Source organism: Coenobita brevimanus, chromosome 49 (assembly GCF_032717465.1).
Source record: "Coenobita brevimanus isolate Jiangsu-jjx chromosome 49, ASM3271746v2, whole genome shotgun sequence".
NCBI classification, from domain to species: domain Eukaryota; kingdom Metazoa; phylum Arthropoda; class Malacostraca; order Decapoda; family Coenobitidae; genus Coenobita; species Coenobita brevimanus.
In genome coordinates this window covers 3,143,015-3,165,095 of record NC_137002.1, presented here as the reverse complement: position 1 = coordinate 3,165,095, position 22,081 = coordinate 3,143,015, and the positions used below count along the sequence as shown (strand labels likewise).

General features: G+C 39.4%; 1 protein-coding gene across 1 annotated transcript in view; it reads right to left on the bottom strand.

The window, feature by feature from the left end:
- LOC145399462 (uncharacterized) overlaps positions 1-22,081 on the bottom strand; it is a 65,533-nt gene that overhangs the window by 17,831 nt on the left and 25,621 nt on the right. Inside the window, exons 15-23 of the mRNA XM_080272072.1 lie at positions 20,073-20,237; positions 13,706-13,885; positions 10,843-10,974; positions 7,335-7,460; positions 6,571-6,756; positions 5,431-5,606; positions 3,230-3,327; positions 2,245-2,417; positions 171-320 (exon numbers count right to left, since the gene is read on the bottom strand). Coding sequence (XP_080128198.1) covers positions 171-320; positions 2,245-2,417; positions 3,230-3,327; positions 5,431-5,606; positions 6,571-6,756; positions 7,335-7,460; positions 10,843-10,974; positions 13,706-13,885; positions 20,073-20,237 — 1,386 coding nt within the window. The remainder of the gene's footprint in view (positions 1-170; positions 321-2,244; positions 2,418-3,229; positions 3,328-5,430; positions 5,607-6,570; positions 6,757-7,334; positions 7,461-10,842; positions 10,975-13,705; positions 13,886-20,072; positions 20,238-22,081) is intronic.

Sequence of the window (22,081 nt, the reverse complement as noted above, 5' to 3'; positions counted from 1 at the left end):
AAGGTAGCATAAGCCCATATCATGGCTCTACATCCATTCCACATCAACTGACTTGCATCTTATTCTAGCATTCATCTTTTGTTACAACTCAGTATTCAAGATGAGATGATGGCAATTTTAGGCCACATCAGAGTAAAACAGGCTTAAGTAGTAAATGCTGTGACACACACCCATTAGCAAGGATACGATGGCAAAGACCGAAGGTGTGGCTGCAGAGGGAGTCACCCCAGCAGCCTCTGCCACTAGCCTGGTGAGGGCTTCCTCCTGTGCTGGACTGGCCTCCTCAATGTCTGGGCTCACACCACGCTCATCTAGCACCTCTGTGGGGACGAGATTAATGACATCATAATACTGTAATCACTATCATCATCATCACCTCTACCAACACTGATTTTCTCTTCCAATAGTCTAGCTGAAGCCTGATTTAATGGACTAATTCAGCCAACCCCCATTCCATTATCTCAAATTGCTAAATCGAGTTCCGTAATCAAGGCTCAATACAAGGGAAACTTTTCCGGTAATTGGAGGTACTTTCTGCTAAATCCTTGAGGGCAACTGTCAAGCTGAGTTCCAGACAATGTGCACCTGAACCTAGCAATCTAGGCTAACTCTCAATGCTACACACTGCAGTCTGAACCCATAATTAATACCCCCACTTTAATGCACTAGCTATTGTGTACACGTTAACAGTGCTACATACAATACTCACTTACTAATAAAATATGCACACATACAGAGTATGCTGAAGATAGTAGTGTACAGTATGATGAAATGTCTAGCAGGATATGGTAAGGATTGCACTGTAAAGTACTGTATGATGAAATGTCTTGTAGGATAAGGTAAGGATAGCACTGTCAAGCATGACGAAATGTCCAGTAGGATAAGGTAAGGACAGCATGGTATGACAAAAGGACTAGAAGAACAAGGTAGAGATAGAACAGCAAAGAGACAATGGCAGGGATAGCAAAATACACTAAGGCTTACCTTGGTGGTTTTGGGAATGGAATTTCTTAACGGAATTATACTAGTGTCAACGGAAATTTTCCTTTAAATAGGGCAAATAAATACCAGAGAATAATGCGTCCGCTTTTTTGGGCTCCCTTATATCGGGTTTCTACTGTACCTTCAACTTCTTCTTTATACTCAGTACATAACTACATACTGACACTGTTTCTACCTTCTCTTGGTATACCAAATATCAGAAAGTTCTTCCACTTAAAAAAAAAAAGAAAAGAAAAAAAAAAAAAGAAAAGAAAAAAAAAAAAATTATAATAATAATGTAATTATGATCTAACATTTGAAGATATTATTCCTTTGCCAAAGAGTAGAGCTGGATTTAACAAGACATTAACTTAGGCTGTAGAAGGATGTAATTTATCCTTCCATCCACAGCAAGCATTCCAGTGTATTCCATAAGGAGAAAATTCCCATGACAAACTATGCCACAGAGATTATGGGCTCTGAATAATAAATCCAAAGCAAACACTTAAGGTTTAGAACATAATGACCTTAGTTTATACACTGTTTCACAGCAGCTATACACTGAATCAGCTTGAACCTAAATCTAAGATGATTAGAACTAGTCCCTTGTAAGCACTGAAAACCGTCCTTAATGCAACTTGTAGATCTGATGCAAAATACATCAATATACCTAAAAGACTTAAAGTCCATAGTTCTGAATTTTAAGAAATGCTAATACCGTCTTATCAGCAACAATGATGAAATGACTACAACAGTGTGCATCCTGAAGCTGCCAAAACTTTCTGACTTCCATTTTCTTTTATTCACTTTCTTATCATTTAACTCATTTTGTGCTACAGTACAGTAGTTATAGCAAGCAGAACATGTTCCTTCTAACTGAGTACTATATGTAACAAAACCTGTAATGTCTAAACTCATACATCATCTCTGTGAAAGAAGACACACAATCAGCCTTACCACAGATGGATGACAAAATATGGAAACTGTTATTTATATACAGAATATATATTTATATACAGGCAGTCTGTTTAACCTAAAGTTCATTCATTATTGCACTACTGATGCATTCAGATCTATTTTTCACTTAAAGTTGCTCTTGAATCATTAAAGCCAGTACTCAATTTGTGTGCTTTTAATATCTAAATCATGGAACAAAAACATACCTCATATAAAGCTGTTTTATTTAAAGTTGCATTTAGCCTGTGTATATCCATGAGGGCTCATAACGAAGGGTCATGATCAATCATACTTTCCCAAACTCACCGCTAAGGAAGTTAAACAGACAGTTGGCCCTGTGTGGGTCGGCAAGCGAGATGAGGATGAGTGAGTCCGGCACCGAGACAGCCAGACCTTGCCGCTGGTAGAGGCTGTGTAGGCAGCTCACCTCGCCTAAGCTGTGGCTTGAATGCAGCTCCAACCACGACTGAGGGGCATCACTATACAAAAGGTGGAGGTGAAACTGTAAACTTGGATTCTACTGCATTACTATCTACATAGCTTGGACTTTTCTTATCTTTTAGTACTTTTTCTCATTATTACATTTGTTCCCCAACCTAATAACTTAACTGGGACTGAGAAATGTTTTCCTTAATCAAAATTCAGTAGTATCTGAGGCCAAATATGTAAAAATTACTGGTGAACACACACAAACACACACAGAAAATTAATACCATTGTCGTATCAACTACTTCAAGCAAATCTGATTGTTTGTACCACTTCATTAAAAAGTATTGTATGCTGTACTTTGTAAATGTCACTGATAAAACGATTAAATAAGTGCTTCTGAAAAAAGGTTGTACCTCTGAATTTTGTACCTTGAGAAAGAACTGTAGCACCATCTATGTTGCTTGGATAATTGTCCCTTTAGTTTTTTTTTCTTTAATTACATACCTTGGAACAAGATGGCCAGACGATAGGAGAACTGTCTACGGCATGCCCAGTAATATGGGCCACACAATCACTCACACGTTATTCAAACTCCCACAGTTATGGTTTCAACTCACAAGCCTAAACAGCTTCACAGGCTTTTGCATCTTTCTTCATAGCTATACCTCACAAAGCTTCACTTGTCAGATTGCCAATCCACTGTCTTCCATTCCAAGTTAACAAAAGTGGGTGCCTAATACTCATCATGTGCTCCTCTACACAGTACATACTTAATTAAACCAATTTAATCCTCTGTCACTTTCAGAACACAATAAACAAGAAACAGTAAAGGTTGAATGAATGTTAGAAAATCCATACTCACTCCTCGGGCCCAACAATCTCCAGGACGTACAGCTTCTTGTTCGATATGACTAACAGACCCTGGAACTCACGTCGCCCTCCCTTCACCAACAGTACACCCTAGGGAAGAGTGACATAGGCCTATATTTTCATCAGTTAAGAAGCCTCTCTAGAAACTCTTCCTTAACAGCTATTTCTGGATCTGGTGCATTAACAGCTTCTTGTGTTACCTTTGCATTTTCTCATCTAATCTAATTTAAAAATGATGCCATGTTTCCTCTTGAGGATCCCTATATTACGGTTAGCTGAGGTACAGCTGATGCTTTCTAAGGACTGGATGCTAAACCAAGTGCCAAATCTGCTAATTACTTTCCAACAGCTGCTGGTAGCTGTTGGGAGAAAAGAAATCTGAGATGTGTAATAAGATCTGTAACAATGCGAGAGTCTCAGCTTAGACTTCGACCCCATAATTATACAGTTACTCAGAAGACGGATCACTGAGCAAGTGTACTGTACTTGTGGCTGAATCTTTCCCGCCCAAGAGTAATAATTTTGTGGCCAGTTACCAAGCTTGCAGCCGCATTTCACTCTCATGGACGTACATCCAAGGTAGGTGGTAGCCATCCAACTACTACCTACTATTGTGTTTTACCTTTGTATTCTCTGACAGTACTCAAAAGATACAGATATCATAACAGCAACAAATAAGGTATAACATGCAAAAAACTTCATTTTGGAGGCTCTCTGGTGTATCTCCTTCACCATTTCATTTCTGCATATGGCATCTATATTTAAGATATAAATATCTCATGAGAATAATATGGAATAATACTGTATGCAAACTATATCACCAATAATGAGGTGCTAAAAAGCCTCTTAAAGCAACAATATTATGGTTCTTGTTCATGTATTTCTTTGGGCTTAGGAGGACTTTCTAGAACATCTTTCTTTGCAATTTATTTTGCACATTACATGATGACATTTTCTCATAACCTATTCATGCCCTTTGATACTGAAATTTGGAGCAGATGGGCAGTGCCAATCATCCACTCTCTCAATGTGGTGCTGCCTTATGGTTTCTACACCGAGTGACAAGCCAAATGATTTCCTGTAACCCAGGAATCCATTTATGGCATTGGATGGTAACCATCCATCCATCATCCAATAACCATATAACCAAATTATGGCACCTGGTGGTTTAGTGGGTAATTAAGGTGCTCCAATTGGATTGAGCCTCTGCAGGTTTATATCCAAGGGATGGTTGGGGTTTATTGTTCATGTAATGCCACTCAAGGAATAAGTGAGGCTGATCACTCTCAACTTAAATGTTAGGACCAACTTGCCTAGTTCCGTGCTCCTATGCTCTAATGAGGCAACATGGGATTAGATGATGAATGAATGAATGAATGATACAGAAATTATCATCACTGCCCTGCTCATTCCTGGGCACCCCACCATGACAAGACACACCTCCATGCTACCGAATCCCCATACAGTGACATAAAATCCACAAACATCATGTCTCCAAAGGTCCTTCTGTATGTGGTATTCAAGACATTGTAACACCTTTCCTCTCTTCGCCATACCCTCTATTCTCCCTTTCACATGACTATGCATAAAATCATACCTTCCTGTACTTCATACTTGTGCATCTTCCTTTCTAATTCTCATCGATTATAATCCTCTCGTTTTCCCAGCTTTATCACTGCTTCTCTTTTTATCCTTATCTTCCTCTATATTCCTTACTTTTCATTCTTACTTTTACAAGATATCTCACTGAATAATACAATCAAAGGTATTTCTTTCCTACTCCTCATTCGTCATAATCTACATTTCCTTGTTTCATTTCAGGTTCCTTCTTCTCTTCCTGTATTCTTCACTCATCATTACAAGACTATAATGCTACAATCCAATGCATCCTCTTTCCCTTTCCTCCTTTTTTTTGCTTAACCTCTGCTTCCCTTTTTCTTGAGTACTCGAATTTCTGCTTCCCTCTTTCTTCGTTTTTTCTGCTTGTATCTTTTTTCCTCTTTCCTCATCTTCCTCTACTTTAAGCTCACCTTTACAAGACCAAGCAATTCCTCTTGTTCTTTGTGAAATAGTACTACATCACAGTGCAATTTAACTCCTATTCTTTGCTTTATCTCAACTCTCCTCTTTCCTCATTTTTCTCAGTTACTCTCTACAGTATTTCCTTAGTTCCTCATCCTCTTCTAAACTCACCTTAACAAGACCAAGCAGCTCCTCTTGTTGTTCATGAAATAGTACTACATCACAGTGCAATTTAAGGCGGTGATCAACAACAGAGAAATCTTCATATGAGTAACGGATGGGATTGGTGGCTCTCTGCACTTTACCCTCGGCTTCTGGTACCTCCTCCCACCACACCCAGTAATACCCTGAGGGTAAAAAATATAGAAAAAATAATTTAGTACAGTTGTCTTATTATGATCTGATGGAACTGAGCCACTCCCACAACTTGAACACTAAGTTGTGGCTGCATAAAATTTGATAAGTCTTAATCAAGTGGTAGGAGTGAATCGCCTTGGTTAGTAATCGGATCAACCCTCTTACTGACGATGCCCAGCCATCAAATGAACTTGATGGGGTTTGGGGTCTTTGCTAGGTTAGAAACAACTATCTATCTATCTATTGCCAGACACCACAATCCCGTAAAGGGTGGCCATTTGACACTGGGTTAGTTGTTTTACAGGGAGGGGCACCAACCCTCCAACAACCCACTTGTTGACACGTAGGGAGCACGTATGGTTTGGTTATATGGTTACCACCCAGCGTTGTAAATGGTTTCTTGGCTTACAAGCAACCATTTGGCTTGTCACTCAATGTAAAGCCACCTGTAATGGAAAGAAAAGGAATAAGAAGTGACAGGAAAGATAGGAGAAATAGGAAGAGAGGAGGGCAGGCACAGAAAAAGAATGATAAAAGCTAAGGAAGTAGGCAGCACTACATCAAGTGAGTGGCTGATGGTCGCCACCACCTACCACAAAGTGAAGTGTTAACCATTACACAGCAGAGCACAATCATCTGGAGTATGCCTACATAAAACATCAAAATTACTGTACTCCAACACTGCAAAAGGGTTAAATTACATAGCATTAACTATGGAAGTAACAATATCTTGCAAATTTAGTAGTGGCAATGGCTGTGGATGTGAAAATACTGATAGTAATGACTGATAATAACTATGACCATAACAATGACAGCATAAAGCGTAAAGGAAAAGAAAAAGAGATGGTAATGACCACAATAACCATAAAGGAAATGAATACTGAGAAAGGAAATCATACTGTTTATACCATCAACAAAATGCAAATGGGAGATGGCATCAACTACTGTACTTGCCTGTAAGTGTGTGTAGAAGGGACTGGACCCAGGAAGCCAGGTTATACCTCTGCCCCTCCTCCCCTTCTTCCTCCCTCATGCTTGTCATCACTCCCTTGTTCTGCAAGGTTTTCACATTTTCCGAGTTGTGTGTTTTTTCACCTTCCATGGATTCTGGACCAAATGTGTTTCCGTTCTTTACTGTATCTGGAGATGAAAGGATATCATTAACATCTTTTATCGATACAAGAAGTACCGTATATTCGTGTCATAATTTTTGCTCAACCTTTACTTCTCGCCGTGACTGGAAGGGCGACTTCATGTGGTGGTGCTGATATAACCTGGAGGTGGAGCTGCCATTCAGCTTGTCCCTAGTGTAGAGTCACCTGAAGATACCACTTCAAGAGTGCGTGAATGATGGCCATATCCACCCACCACCATGAAAATAAAATTTAAAAATCCTGACTGTGAACCAACACACTTGTGAAACTTGAGCAGAGCAGCCACAAAATGTTTAGAGAGGTGGTACTAAATATATATCCCCAGAGTAATGGAGTTAAGATAAAATAAAATATCCTGACTATGAAGACCCTTACTTGTGCAACTTGAGCCGAGCGGCCAAATACAGTACTGTAATGCTAAGGGAGGTGGTGTCAAACAGACATCCCTAGGGTAAAGGGATTAAGAAACAATAAAATAAAAAATTCTGGCTATGAAATGTAGACTCATACTGGGATAATGAGCAAATCAAAATAAAAGTAAAAATTTTTTTAGTGAGAACTGACCCACACTGGTGCAACTTGAGCCAAGAACTGGTGAAGTGCCCGGTGAAATTGTGTGATGGGCAGGTGATGATGACATTATCCCCACCAACGATGACTCGGCAGTCTGGTACAGCGCACTGGATGAATCTGTCAACCAAAACACCAAAATAAACTGATTTTAATGTTGCTTTGAACCCAGGCTCGATGGGACATAACCCCGCTGGACTGCAGAAATCCGGGATGGCAGAATCATCATAATCAACTGAATCTCTTTTGTCCACAGTCATCCTGATCCCTTTTTTTCAACTTATGGATGGGAGGAGGTAGGGTTAAAAAACCTGGAGATACAAAAAACATGACAGCAGGAGAACTAATCAACAACACATCCGGTGAATTGGACTACACATACATTCACTCACCATTCAAGTCCCTGGAATCTTCACTCTGCCTCAAAGTAAATTAATATGACCACAACCTATAATAAGCCATGCCAGACTGAGTTATCATGTGGAAAAATTACGGTATTGCAGTGCCTGAGGATATAAATTCCCTTCATCATCCCCACTTCTTTTCCCACCTAAAGATGGAATGAAGCAGGATCCAAAATCAAGGGAGAAAATATGGAGGTTGAAGAACTGTCAACAGCATGCCCACAGTGAACTGGTCCATATAATTACAGTATTTGCATATCATATAACTGTCAGGAAAAATAATGATGTACACCTACTAAAATAATTATCAGCACTCTTATAGCGTGATGAAATTTGACACACCGGATGAGAGATCTGAAAATAAACTCCTGAGTTAACGTCCTAGGTTAGTATCCCAGCTCTGCTGAGCCTTAGGTCTGTATTCATAGTGCCGTCAGAGGCTTCGTAGCACCGCTTACTGAGCAGTTTGTTTTACTTATTATCAACCTTTTTATGGTACTTAATGACTTTAAGTATCAACATAGTTTTCATAAAAGTTATAAACGAGGATTTTGATGTGTAATGTGCAGAATAACTTGCTATTTAAGAAGTGTTACGAAAAAACCTTGAGACATTTTGAATATGAACCCTAGGTGCGAATATGTACCCATACTATGTACACCTAAAACCTTTATATATATGTATATGTAACCAGTACCATTGATGAAATCAGGACACTTCTCTAAACTGCTGACTTAAACTAAGGTTCCCATCCCACCGCTGCCACCAAATTGTTTCAATAGCCTCGTCCTCCCCACTCAGGTTTATTTCAAAGATCTGAGGTGACGTATAAAGGAGGTTTATTCCAGAGAGAATTTCTATACCTGTGCTCTGTTAGATGTCTAGCCCCATACTAACTCACAGTGCTAAGGCTGCAGTGTGTGTGGATGGTGAACTGAGTGAATTTTCCTCTTTGAAGGTTGGGTTGAAACAGGGATGTGTCATGTCTCCATGGTAGTTCAATCTGTACATGGATGGGGTTATTAAAGAGATACAAGGCAGGGCAGTGGATTTTGGTGTGGCCCTAGTGAGAGAGGGTAGTGTTTGGAAACTCCCTGTACTGTTGCTTGCAGATGATACTGTGTTGTTAAGTGAAGACGAAGGGGAGCTGCAAGACTTGGTGGATGAGTTTGGGAGAGTGTGTAGGAAATGGAATCTAAAGGTGAATGTAGGTAAAAGTAAACGATGGTCTTTGAGAGATGTGAAGTCAGTGAATGTACAGTGAGGTTGGATGGTGAGGAAATGGAAAATGTGAGTATGTTTAAGTACTTTGGGAATGTGATGAGTAAGGATGGAAGTTTGGAGGGTGAAGTGCTTGAAAGGGTACAACAAGGAAGAAAGGTTGCTGGTTCCTTGAAAGCAGTGATAAGAAACAGGGAAGTGAGCATGAAAGTGAAAAAGTTACTACATGACAATACTGTGATACCAACTCTAATGTATGGAAGTGAAGCTTGGACGTTGTTGGAAGGACACAAGTCAAGAGTGAGAGCAGTGGAAATGAGTTATTTAAGAGGAGCCTGTAGAGTCACATGGAGAGACAGGCTGACAAATGAGGATATAAAGGAGCATTGTGGTGTGGATGTGATAGGAAGTGTTAGGAGGAACACACTGAAGTGGTTTGGCCATGTGGAGAGGACGGAGGGTGAGAGACTGATGAGGAGAGTGTATGTGAGTGAGGTGGAGGGGGTGGAGAGGGAGGGAGAGGCTGAGGATGAGATGGAGGGATAAAATGGAGAGGAATACGAGAGAGGGGGGTGTGCATTGGGAGCAGGGCAGTGAAATGCCGGGGAACAGGGTGATGTGGAGGCGATTTGTTTGTGGCCACCCTGTATGGGATTAAGGTGTCTGGCAACAGATGGACAGACAGACAAAGGAGGGAATAATAAAACTTTAAAAATTCCTAACGGGAATGGATGTTGATGTAAGAAAGAACATGAGGCAGCTCAGAGATACAATACTGTAGTATAGTTCTTTGGAAGTGGACGTGTTTACTTGAGTTTGCCATCAACCCACTCCTTAAATGCTAATGGTGGTCGTCAGTCAGAAAATCATAAGGTGGTAACTTTGGATACAATGGGTGCCATGCAGAATAAGAGCACTCTGATTTCTATACTTTCTAGTGGATAATGCTTTGAGACTTTTCTTTGAGCATCAAGTCCACTGCTTTCAATTATTCATTATACACAACACGAAGATATGGGAGTTTTACTATATCTGGGGGGGGGGGGGGGTAGAGAGAGAGAGAGAGAGAGAGAGAGAGAGATGGGGGGGAGGGACAGAATCAGATGTACCAACTGTTACCGAGTATTTATGGTTTCTGTGTCAGTATGGTTTCTGTGTAAGAGTTAGAAAGGATATCGAACACATGGGGTGCCAAAATTATTATTATTATTATTATTACAATGTACGGTACCTTTTAACTCTTGGAGGTACTGAGGGAGACAACACTGGGTTTATATGGTGAGTCTGTTTAAAGTCAAAGGATTCAACCTCTTACCTGCCAGATTCCTATTTAGCTCCACAAATACGACTGTCTTCACTTACAACCCCTTCAATCCTGAGAACTTATTTTACACATACGTCAACGCTGCATGATATAGTACTCTTTGTCGAAATAACATGTTTTTTTAAAATGAACATGGTAATCAGAGTAAAACTGCCTATTAAATTTTCATCGTTATCTATAATGCTGAGCTGCCATTTCCTCAGATTTACAGTGCTCGTTGTACAGAATAAGTGCTTATGCTATGGAATGCACTCCCAACACATCATATGGACTTACAGTAAAGGTTATTATTTTTAAAGTGTTATGGTATCCTTTATTTGGATCTTAATTGAAAAAGAAAAAAACAAATGGGTAATTATAAACCCAATGAACTGAAGGCTGATGCTCCCCTTTTCCTGCAGTTCACCATCCTTTCTGGGGCCAAAGGAGGGAGCTGAGGGATGTTTGTACAAGTATTGCCTTATTTCAGTTTTAACAGTAAAAAAGGGCAAATGGGCATGATGCAACAAAGACCTTCAGTACAGTAAACAGACAACAAACACAGGGATCCTACCACTGGCGGTGTCCATGAAGGTGGTGGTGTGGGGTGTGGAGGTGAGGGTATGGGGTGCGGGGGTGCGGAGGGGGGAGGTGGTGAGGGACCCGGGTCGCTCATACGTCGTGCACACGCTCCCCGTCATGGACCCTGCAGCATGGCAAGGCAGGGTTGATTAGGCTAGGCATGGATGGTAAGGCAGGGAAAGGTAACTCAGAGTTGGGTGGAATAGGTTAGGCATGGTTAATAGGGCATAGAGAGGTAAGTTAGAGTTGAGATAGATAAATGGCAAGGTAATGTGCACGACAAGAGGAAGGGTTAGGCAAGGGAACAACAAAGTGATGGGAGACATGGCTAGGTAAGGAAAAGGAGGTGAGCATAGGGAGGGATGAAAGATAATGTATGGCAGGTGATGTGGGGAGGGGTTGGATAAGAAGAGGTAAAGTTGGGTAGATGCCTAGCAGGACAAGCAAAAAGTAAGGTTTGGATTGCGAGGAAGGGTAAGTAAAGAAATAAAAAGTGGGGTAGTTTTCAGGAATGCTAGGAAAGAGGTAAGATTAGGAAGAGTTGGTAAGGTGGAAAACAGGTAGGGATTAAGGTAAAAGATTGGAAGGGAAGGTGAGAAGGGGTAGGGTATAGGGGAAAAAAAAAAAAAAAAATAGTGTAACGGTCAGGTAGGGTATGTATATGGCGCGGAAAGGAAGTCAGCGTTGGGCAGACTGAAGGGGAAGGTAGTGCAGGTTAGGTATGAAGAAGCAGGGTAAGGTAAGGTACAAGACTGTGAAATATGATGAAGGATGGCAATGGTAAGCACAAAAAGTAAGAGGTAAGGAGAGGTGAGATCACCAAGGATGCAAGGAGACACAGGGAAGGTAAGGTACGAGGCTGGGTAGGGCAAGGAAAAGCAGGGTAGGGGTCATGCAGGCCTGGCAGGAGGTAAGATTAAGTATTGTTGGTAGGGTAAGAAATGATAAGGCAGGGTTGGCAGGGATTGTGAGAAAAGTAAGACAGATGAGGTAAGAAGGAGTAGGATAATGAAAGGGGAAGGTTAGGTGTAATATGGTTAGAGGAGGTAAGGTTAAGTGGGATAGGTAACAGGCAAAGTTAGGTAAGAAAAGGTATGTTACTGATGGTAGACTAAGTATGACGAGATGGAGTGTTGCAGGGTAAGGCAATGGCAAGGCAAGTTAGGTAAGAGGTAGGGTAAAGCAAGAAGAGGAAGGTTAAAGTCAGCAGAGATGGAGGAAGTGGTAAAACACAAGAGATGAGTGAGGGAAGGCAAGGGTAAGGTGGAGAGGATGGTCAGGGTAGGCAAGGAAAAATTAGTCAGGCAAAGAAACGTTGGTTAGGGCTGGGAAGTTGTACTGGAATGAAGGGAAAGCCAAACATTAGTAGCATTTACGAGAAATTAAAGACACCTAACTGATAGTAAGATTAAAGGTAAATAACTTAAATCCTGCACTATGATGGCACCACTCTTTATACAGTATTATTACCTCCATATGGTTGTATTCTGCTTAGGGGAGACCTCACAGTGGAGACAGAAGCAATCTTCATTAACCCAATTGGTACGATCATTTTTTTTTTTTTTTTTTTTTTTTTTTTAATGCTACTGCCTGACAAAATTTATTCAATTTTGGAATGACCACTCACAAAGAACAGGTCAGACACTATCTCCATTAACTCCCTCAATACAATGACGTCTATTCTATTTCACTCTTTCTCATGCTAAACGATATTACCGGGTATCTATCTTAGGGGAAACTTCTTGAACTGAAATTTTTTATTTTAATGCAAGTTAGAAAGAACCAAAGGCTGGAAACCCACACTATTATTCCCTTAAAAAAAAAAAAAAAAAAAAAAAAAAAAATAATAATAATAATAATAATAATAATAATAATTTTGAGATGTCTAGACACAATGCATTTAAAAGACTGGAAGTAACAGGCAGAAGGAAATAATTTAAATGTAAGTGTGAGGAAGCAGAATTAATAGCACTGGAATCTGTGAATGTACATTTAATAACATACACACACACACACACACATGCACACAAGGTATTGCAGTAACAAAACTGACACTAGACACTGGCCAGACAACAGCATCCAAACCTGCTTCTGTTCCACACCCATCACCCAAGCATTTAATTGCCCCATCAGGAGTACAGGGACCTGGGGCTAGGCTATTAAGTCCTTCATATTAGGTGAGAATGACCAGCTTTTCATCCATCAGTGGTATTATATGGACAATAAATCCCAACCAATCCTTAGACTTAAACTCCTATGGCTAGATCTGACTGAAGTGTCTTGACTCTTTATACAATCAGGTATCCACTTGGTTACACTGTTACCACTCAATGGTTTCCCAGGCTACAAAGAATCACTCAATGTAGCAAATGGTTTCCCAGGCTACAAAGAATCACTCAATGTAGCAAATGGTTTCCTAGGCTACAAAGAATCACTCAATGTAGCAAATGGTTTCCCAGGCTACAAAGAATCACTCAATGTAGCAAATGGTTTCCTAGGCTACAAAGAATCACTCAATGTAGCAAATAGTTTCCCAGGCTACAAAGAATCACTCAATGTAGCAAATGGTTTCCTAGGCTACAAAGAATCACTCAATGAAGCAAATGGTTTCCCAGGCTACAAAGAATCACTCAATGTAGCAAATGGTTTCCTAGGCTACAAAGAATCACTCAACATAGTAAATGGTTTCTGAGGCTACAGAGAATAACTCAGGGTAGTGGCTTGTTTCCTAGGTTACAAGAAATCATTTGGCTCTTCACTTAGTAACAGTACCGGTATAAAGCCAAGTGAAATATGCACATCATCTGAGTGTGTAAAATAATAGGTGAAGGGAACTCAAGTAATCTGAGACCTACCTGATGAGCTGCTCTCCTGCATGTTGGTGGGAGGGGGATCCTGTTTGTGAGGGGTGGCAGGGGATGGGGAGGGGGCAGAGGGAGGAGTTCGAGCATCACTGTTGACGGCTGCAGGAGGAGGGGGTACCAGGCCTTCAGAATATCTCCTCCCAGCGACTGCATCCTCCTCTAGAATGACATCTGTGAGTAAATCTCATCAAAACATGTTTGTGGTATGATTTATGGGTGAGTCTGTGCTCAGGCTTTCCTTGATCATATTAATGTGAAACTGAAGAATAAATTGGCTAATATTAGGCTTAGCCCTTGCTTATCAAAACTGAAAGCTATTTTCTCTAAAATCGGTATTTAAAGTACCATACATATACAGTAAATCCTCGAATTTGGACACATTTTACTTCGATGCCTCATTTTTGCACAAGAAAAAAGTTTCCGAGTTGTCTCACAATTCGCGAATTTCCCCACAATTCGATGCTCCCACCCGGCAGCCGACACTCAGCAGATGATGCGTACCCATGCTCAGTCTAGGCACTGTCCATTTTTCTATGCAACAGTTTTACATGATCTTTATACAGCAGGTCCAGAGGGGCATTAGCCACAAGTGAGAGTGTTGTTGTTTATGATCGCAACGTACGATCTTCAGCCATGTCGTGAATACACAGCAGGCCCAGCTCGGCAGTAGACAATTGAGTTTGTTATTGTTTGTGATCGTAACGTACGATCTTCAGCCGTGTCGTGTTACTATTTCTCAACAAAGAATCGTTATGTGTTTCGCGTAACACTATTTATTTTTGTTTTGATGGACAAATACCTGAAATGGATGTAAAATAAAGCTTATCGATATTTAAGGAAGGAAAGAATAATAACTGTCCCAATACAGAGATGGTAGACTCAGCCCACCAACTTTTTATTCTATTTGACTATATTACAGCCTCTCTTCCTTGTAGCAGTGAGTAAAATAATGATATTATAATTTCTCCCTTCCATTTAGTGACAAAGAGGGCACATAAAATGACCAGGGTTTTGTTGAGCTACTCTGATGCCGAAAATTAAGTAATGTGGTGAAAAGTGGCAGCTTTTCCTTGGTTAGTGACATCGGGAACTAGCCCATCCACTTTCAACACACCTTCACTTGCCACTCAAGCCAGTCTTCACTTTATTTCTGGTAAGGATTTTTGGCATTGCAGCTCTTTATAACAGTTTTAAAGTCTTTTCAGGCACATGTTTATTGTGTTATGCTGTTTTAGCAGTAGCAAACACTCTTCATTTAATTTTGGGTAGGGCCTGTTTGGTGTTAAAGTTCTGTACTTTCCGATAGGGTAGGTACGTGTCCTACCCGAACACTCCTCTATTTTTCCCACTGATTCTTAACTTCACACGTCAACGTTTCATAGTCGCGAGGTTTTGGCGGAACATCCAGGCAGCGAAAAACGAGGATTTACTGTATATATATATATATATATATATATATAATATATATATATATATATATATATATATATATATATATATATATATAATATATATATATATATATATATATATATATATATATATATATATATATATATATATATATAATACTTTTGAGAAAATAGAAGCAAATGCACAGGTACCTGTGCTGTGACTACTGTATTCTCTGTTAAAAGATTTACTACTGAAAATGGTGGAGTTACCATTTTGGAAGTTTACATATCAAGATAATTCAACAGTCATTTGCAAATTAACATACACAGGACACTGGACAGGAATTTTCAGGGGAAAGCTGAATGTCAAGAGACAGAGAATTCAAACTTCCACAGTAAGATAGTGTATGTATGCAAGGTTATTAACATACTATATTATGAAATCTAAGTTAAATGTCAAATACACACACAACTCTTAGCATAATTTGTAAAAATTCTTATTACAGTCTTGCTAAATTTACTATACACAAAAAGTTGGTCATTCAGCAGGCTTTATATGCAGCTCACCAAGTGAAGACATCAACTCTAACTCCAGATATAAAAATTATTGATGGGAGAGGTATGACTGACAAGCTGTTCAATTATTCTACACTGTTAAATGCAACAGTTACAGTACCTGTACTACCAGTTTTAAGCTTAGGAGGGGATAATACCATAAATGGCACAGGAAAATTTCTTATTACATTACTGAACTACAGTCTCAGTAGTGTTAAAGAAAAAATGAATTTACATTATCATACAAAAACCTGATTTATATGTCTACTAGTATGTTACCTGATATGTAATTACTCTAAGATAAACTCACACAAAGGAATTAATTACAAGCAGAAGAAAATATTTTACAACACAAAAAAATAAAGCATACAAAATATCTGTAATATATAAAACAGTAAAAGGTTTTAGGAAGCAAATTAACTCTCTCAGGCTCCTGTAACTCAATGTCAGCTGGAAATAAAAAATCTGGCATTAATTGAAACAGAATACACTACTAGAGTTCCCCTGAACTTGAGAGGATTAATGCCAATAGCTTTAACACTCTCAGGCACATACAACTCACTCTTGGATGAATAAAATAATCAGGAGTTAACTGAAGGAAAATACTAAAGTTGTGACCATGAGAGAGCTAATAATGAAACAAAAACTGCCAAGAGAACAGCTATACCAACTAAAACACCAAACCACCACCAAAGCGTTAGGCAGAGTGCTGTACAAAACTGCTCTGTTACAACCACACTGTTTATACCAGGATGTTCAGTTTAGGTCAATTATTCTTTAAAATATCAACCACTGAATGCAAGAAGGACCAGAAACTATTTTTCTCTGACATATCACATTTTAAGTCAAGAAAGAGGTCCACAATAACTGGGAATAAATATTTGGGTTCAGGTGCTGGTGAGGGATGCCCCAGTGTAGCCAATATAACTAAGGTGTTCCACAGCTCGGTTATACAAATGTCCCTCAGCTTTCTCTCCATCCCCCCAAATGAGGATGGTGAGCTGCAGGAGGGTTATTTCAGCCAGCAGTTCATCAGGTTCATATTCAGATGAGCTTGGGATTGCAAATACTGTACTACCAATACTAGGACTCACTTGCATCACTTGCCCTGACCACACTAGACTAGAATTATACTTCAAGTCAAGAATGCTGAATTATTGTCATGAATATTTTTTGACTTCAAGCCAAGAGCAGTGAATTATTACGTAGTGAATATTTTTTTGTAACACGACAAAAGTTTTGGTGATACCTTTAGGACATATAAGAGTAAACCATTTTGATTCACAGAGGAATTTGGTATGACTGTTTAAGTGGTACATAAAAAGTCATTCATTCATTCATTGCCAGACGCCATGTATCCCAGACGGGGTGGCCAAGGGCTTAGAGTTAATTGTTTTACAGGGAGGGGCACTAATCCTCCACCAACCCCACTTGACACGTAGAAAGTGAAATTGTTTTCTATTCTGCTGTCAGTATACATTAGCATAAAGCTAGTGCAAGAGACCATGTGACACCATGTAGAATAAAGTAAGAGCTTTACTATCGCTCACTGATATAAACTAAATCTTTAGTACATAACTGCCATCTCAACTTCATCATCAGAGTCTGTAATGAAGTTTAAAGTGCTGTTGTAAAATAATGTACAAGTATTGGCTACTATGTTCATGACAGTTCTTAAACAGTATTTAATTCTTCCCACATATGAACATTGTCTTGAGTCTCCACATGAAGTGTCAACTTGAATGACAGTTCTCATATACCTCTGATAAGTCATTCATGAATATGTAAATCAGCATGTTCTTGTAATGTTACCTTCACAGATCATGAGGATCTTTTTTTTTTTTTTTTTTTTTTTTAATGTGCTCCACTCTGGGCATAGGCTTCTCAGCCTGCTCCCAAGGCCCAGTAGTCCTCCTACATATCATACACCTCTACATGTCACCACTTCGGCATTAACACCCACTGTCCATATTGAATACATGCTAGGGCTGTCTCATACAGGACTGGTGTATTGGTATTAGCGGGGGTATTTTTACGACATGTCGGCGGGTCTTCTGGTAGATCGGTAAAGTCTGCCGTAATGCACTGTATGGTACCGGCACTCATGGTAAGATTATGAACGCATTTTTTTTTTTTTTTTGATCAATAAATTGAAATGCACTGTGCAATGACATCAGAGGGTCAAACTATAGATGGTACAGGAGTCTGCCGTAATGCATTTCATGTAATTTTATTATTTGGTTTTTAAATAACATCATAAAGGTATCACAGCTGATTCACCTCCTGTATAGCACAACAGTGCATGAACTGTTGGATTCCGGAAAATAATTACTAACTGTACTATAGGTACAGAAAACTTCCTGAACCATATTCTACAAGAAAACTGAAAAAGTACTGTAACCACATTAATCTCCCAAATGCACAAGACAGAAATTGGTTAGATAGGGGCAAAACTGGGGAAGTAGTAATTTTATCAAATTCAAGCCAAGCAGATTTTGTTTAATTTTTAGTTACCAAAAACCAAACTATAGGATGTGATAAGGCTTCAATCATCCAATGCAATTACTATGAGAATGAGCACCCATTATTTCCTGACAAACATCAATTACAAAAATTGTAATGGAATAAATGCAGCAACAGCAATCACATCAACACAATAAACCCCTCATATGAACAAGGATTTCCCTACTATAGAATGTTCGCTCTAACCTGAGAGATCCCTAACCCCATTCAGTTCAACTGATAACGAAGTGTAGTCAGACTGGATGGTCAGTTTGATCAGTAACCAAGGAGATTTATTCTTACCTCATAACTAAGGCTCAAAATTTCACTAGCACCTAATATTCGAGTTGTGGGAGTGGCCCAGCTCCATCGGACAAAAACAAACTACATAAGTGGAAAATTCTTGGGTAGTGGGAACCAACATCATTATAAGAAAGACATGATCTTCCACTACTGAGATGTCTGACTAACCTTACCATATGATAAAATCCAGCCAATGATTATGCAGATGGCTTATCCGGAAAAACATTCTTGTACAGCAAGGATCAACTGCCCCTTTCCACACTCCTGAAACTGACAGAACTTATCCCATCCCTTGCAGGATGTCTCCATATATAACACTCTCCTTCCACTTTACCTTGCAATATCTCATGTGTTGTGGGACAGCTCAGATTGCATCTATCCGGCATCATTTATTCATTTACTACACCCACCCAAGCCCATATCAGCATACTGAGGCATCCCCACAACAACACTTAAGATACTACCAGGTGAGTCTCGTGGATCATTATTTTCAGACCATCCTGTATTCTATTCTTCCTACACCTACTAATTTTTGCTGCAAAATATTCAACACTGGAATGGTTAGATAAAACTTACAATAATCCCATCATCCCAAGAGGTATAGTACACTTGGTAGCTCCCTCAATCTGGTGATGAATATACAGTACTTCAAATATTCTATTCTTGCCACTGCTATGTAATTTCATGGAGGCTTTTAACTGGAGAGGTTTGACAAGTCTTTGCAAATTCCTTCAATGTGACGGCTCTTCCCTAAGTTAAATAACATCACCTGGACACAAAATAATTTAACAAGAAAACTAAAAATAAAGATAAAAGTACAGCATGTCCTTAAACAGAGTATCCTACAACTCTTCAAATACTTTTAAAGTGGCAAAACTATCCCAACGTCTAAATTTTAAGTGCCAACATACTGTACTAAGTCAGTGAGAGCCAGCTACACCTAAATCAATACCTGGTTAGATACAGCTGTCCCTTGCTTCTTGTGGATGTTAGAGAACAGGACACATGCAAAGGAAAAAAAAAAATCTAAAAAGTTCCCACAGCCATAATGTAACAATGCAGTCAATATGTTTAAGGGCATTCTCAGATGATTTAACATCAAATTTTGTGAAATCTCCCCCCAATACATTTTAATATAGTGTATTTTGTTATGATTTGCTCATCTGCACATAAGTGAAACCAGCAAAGTAAAAAATGCAAAAAACAAGGGGTGGCTATACCGGTACAGCTTTTAATCTCTAAACTACTGATGCATTCTCATAAGCTGAGTAAATTTTCTGGGATAACAAAAATCAAATATTAATTGAAGTCCCTGTATGCTGTTATTGTTGCTGTTGCTGCTGTTGCATCAGAGTCATCTGGACATGAACCTACTGGGCTGCTGACTTAAGTCCACCATCCTCTTTCTGGGGGATGAGGAGAGTTAAGAAATGTATGTATAACTAGGCAGGGGAGCTGCCTGGTTATATCAGTGCCACCACAGGATAATATCCCTCTCCAACACCCATCAATGTACCAAAAGGGTTAAAATTGACACCAAATTGTCACTGGATGACTGTCAGCCAAACACACCCAAACCAATCCCAGGCAAGGCAGGAACTGACCCTGGATAATCAGCTGGTCAGGAAGGACCTCAATGCTCGAGACGGAAGGGTTGGATATCACCTCCACGTCACTCTCCCGTCGCAGCGACGCATCACTACATACGCTCACACTCTCACTAGATTCACCCTGCCCCTCTCCACCCACTCCTGCACCTGTCATCATACCTACGTACATTAACACACACACTCATCTCTTTTCTATAGTGCAGAGGTTCGCAACCTATGATACAACTGCTGACAATAATACTGCTCCACAATTCAGTAAAAAATTTCTGAAAGACTTACACAATATTCTGAGAAGTATAATGGCCTCTGATGATCACAATATTACTGGATTTCAACAGTCACTGTCCCATTATTTATCATATGGAAGTGGACCAATATTAATGCCTGCGACTGCATTGCTACTAGTATATCGCCTTTGCCAGCAGTACAGGGTGATTTGAAACAATACAGTACAGACTATTCAGTGAAACTAAATAAAAATAAGTGATAAAAAATTTCAGTTGTGAGTGTCAAGTACTTGGTGCTATCCTTAGAGATAGCAGAGTTGCCAATTTAACAATTTTTGAGTCAGAAGAAGAGACAGAGCTCTAAATTTTAGTGCTAGATTTTTTACTGATATCACCATTATTTATACTGGGAAAAAAAGTAAAGGTAATATCTGTTATGATTTAACCGTTCATGGTATAAGCTGAAAGTCAGTCTATGAGCAACTATCCAGCTTTCACACTCACCCACGTACTGTATAGATAATGTTAAATACTGATATGCAGCTATCTATGTAAGTATCAAGAGGTACATGAAATAAGGCTGAGAAACCTTGGTAATGTGCAATACTGGTAATTGCACTGTATGGTACTGGTGCTCATGGTAAGATTGTGAAGGACTTTTTTTTTTTTTTTGAATAAATTGAAATGCACTGTGCTACGACATCAGAGGGTCAAACTATAGATGGTACAGGTTTTGTAGCACCTTCTTTGCTATTTACAGTATTTTACACATTACACATTCTTTTGTATGTTATTTATATCACTTTAATACTGACAGTTTGCATCAATAACATACAGGAGGAAACTGAAATGTAATGTGCAGAATACACTGCTAAATATAACCTCGACACTACCAGAAACTTCATTCTTCAATCAATAAATTGACTCCTTACAACCACTTAAACATTTGCTTGGTTCATCGTAACATTCTGAATACTTGTTCCGGAAGGCTGCAGCTAACATCAACATCACTGTTACTCCCATCATTCTAATCCTGTTTCCTTTACGATGCATAGGGGGGAAAATGATCCATGGCAAATCTGTACGAGGGCTTTCAGCATACATCACTGAGAAGGAAGCTTTGGATTTGCAATAGGAGGGGTTTCCATTCCTGTGTCCACAGTTTTCAACAGATTCACTAATATCCAATCATCTTTTTCAGCACCTTCCATCCATACTCTCAAACTCGTTCACATTCAGTATACGGTACTCTCTTCACCACACTTTTCACATCCACCCTCTGTTATAACATTAGTGAGAGGGGGTACAAAACCTGGAGGGATTAGATACAGCCTTCATTAACCCCTACACTACTACATACTGAATCAAACCGGTCAAGTGCACTTTGTGAGTGCATGACGAGTGAGTGAGTGTTTGTACATATGCCTATCATTGTCATTTCATCTTGGTGTAAACTTTCAACATTTCTGGTGAGGTTGTTGAACAATAACAGAAGAATAACTAAGCTAAAATATTTACTTTCTCACATTTTTTCCTCTCTCTCTCTCACACACACACACACATGAAAGTGAAAAACAACTCATACCTCCCATGTGTCACTTTCATTTTGCTTTAAACTGATTTCAGTGGAGCATGTCAGCTGAGGCCCTCAGTGGAAAGCTGGGACTCCAGGGGGTTTCTTTGGTCTCATTAGTAAATATGTAACTAAGAACAAAATTTATTGAATGTATCTACTACTTACTGAAAGAAACTCTTCTCTACCTCATATAGCAGAAA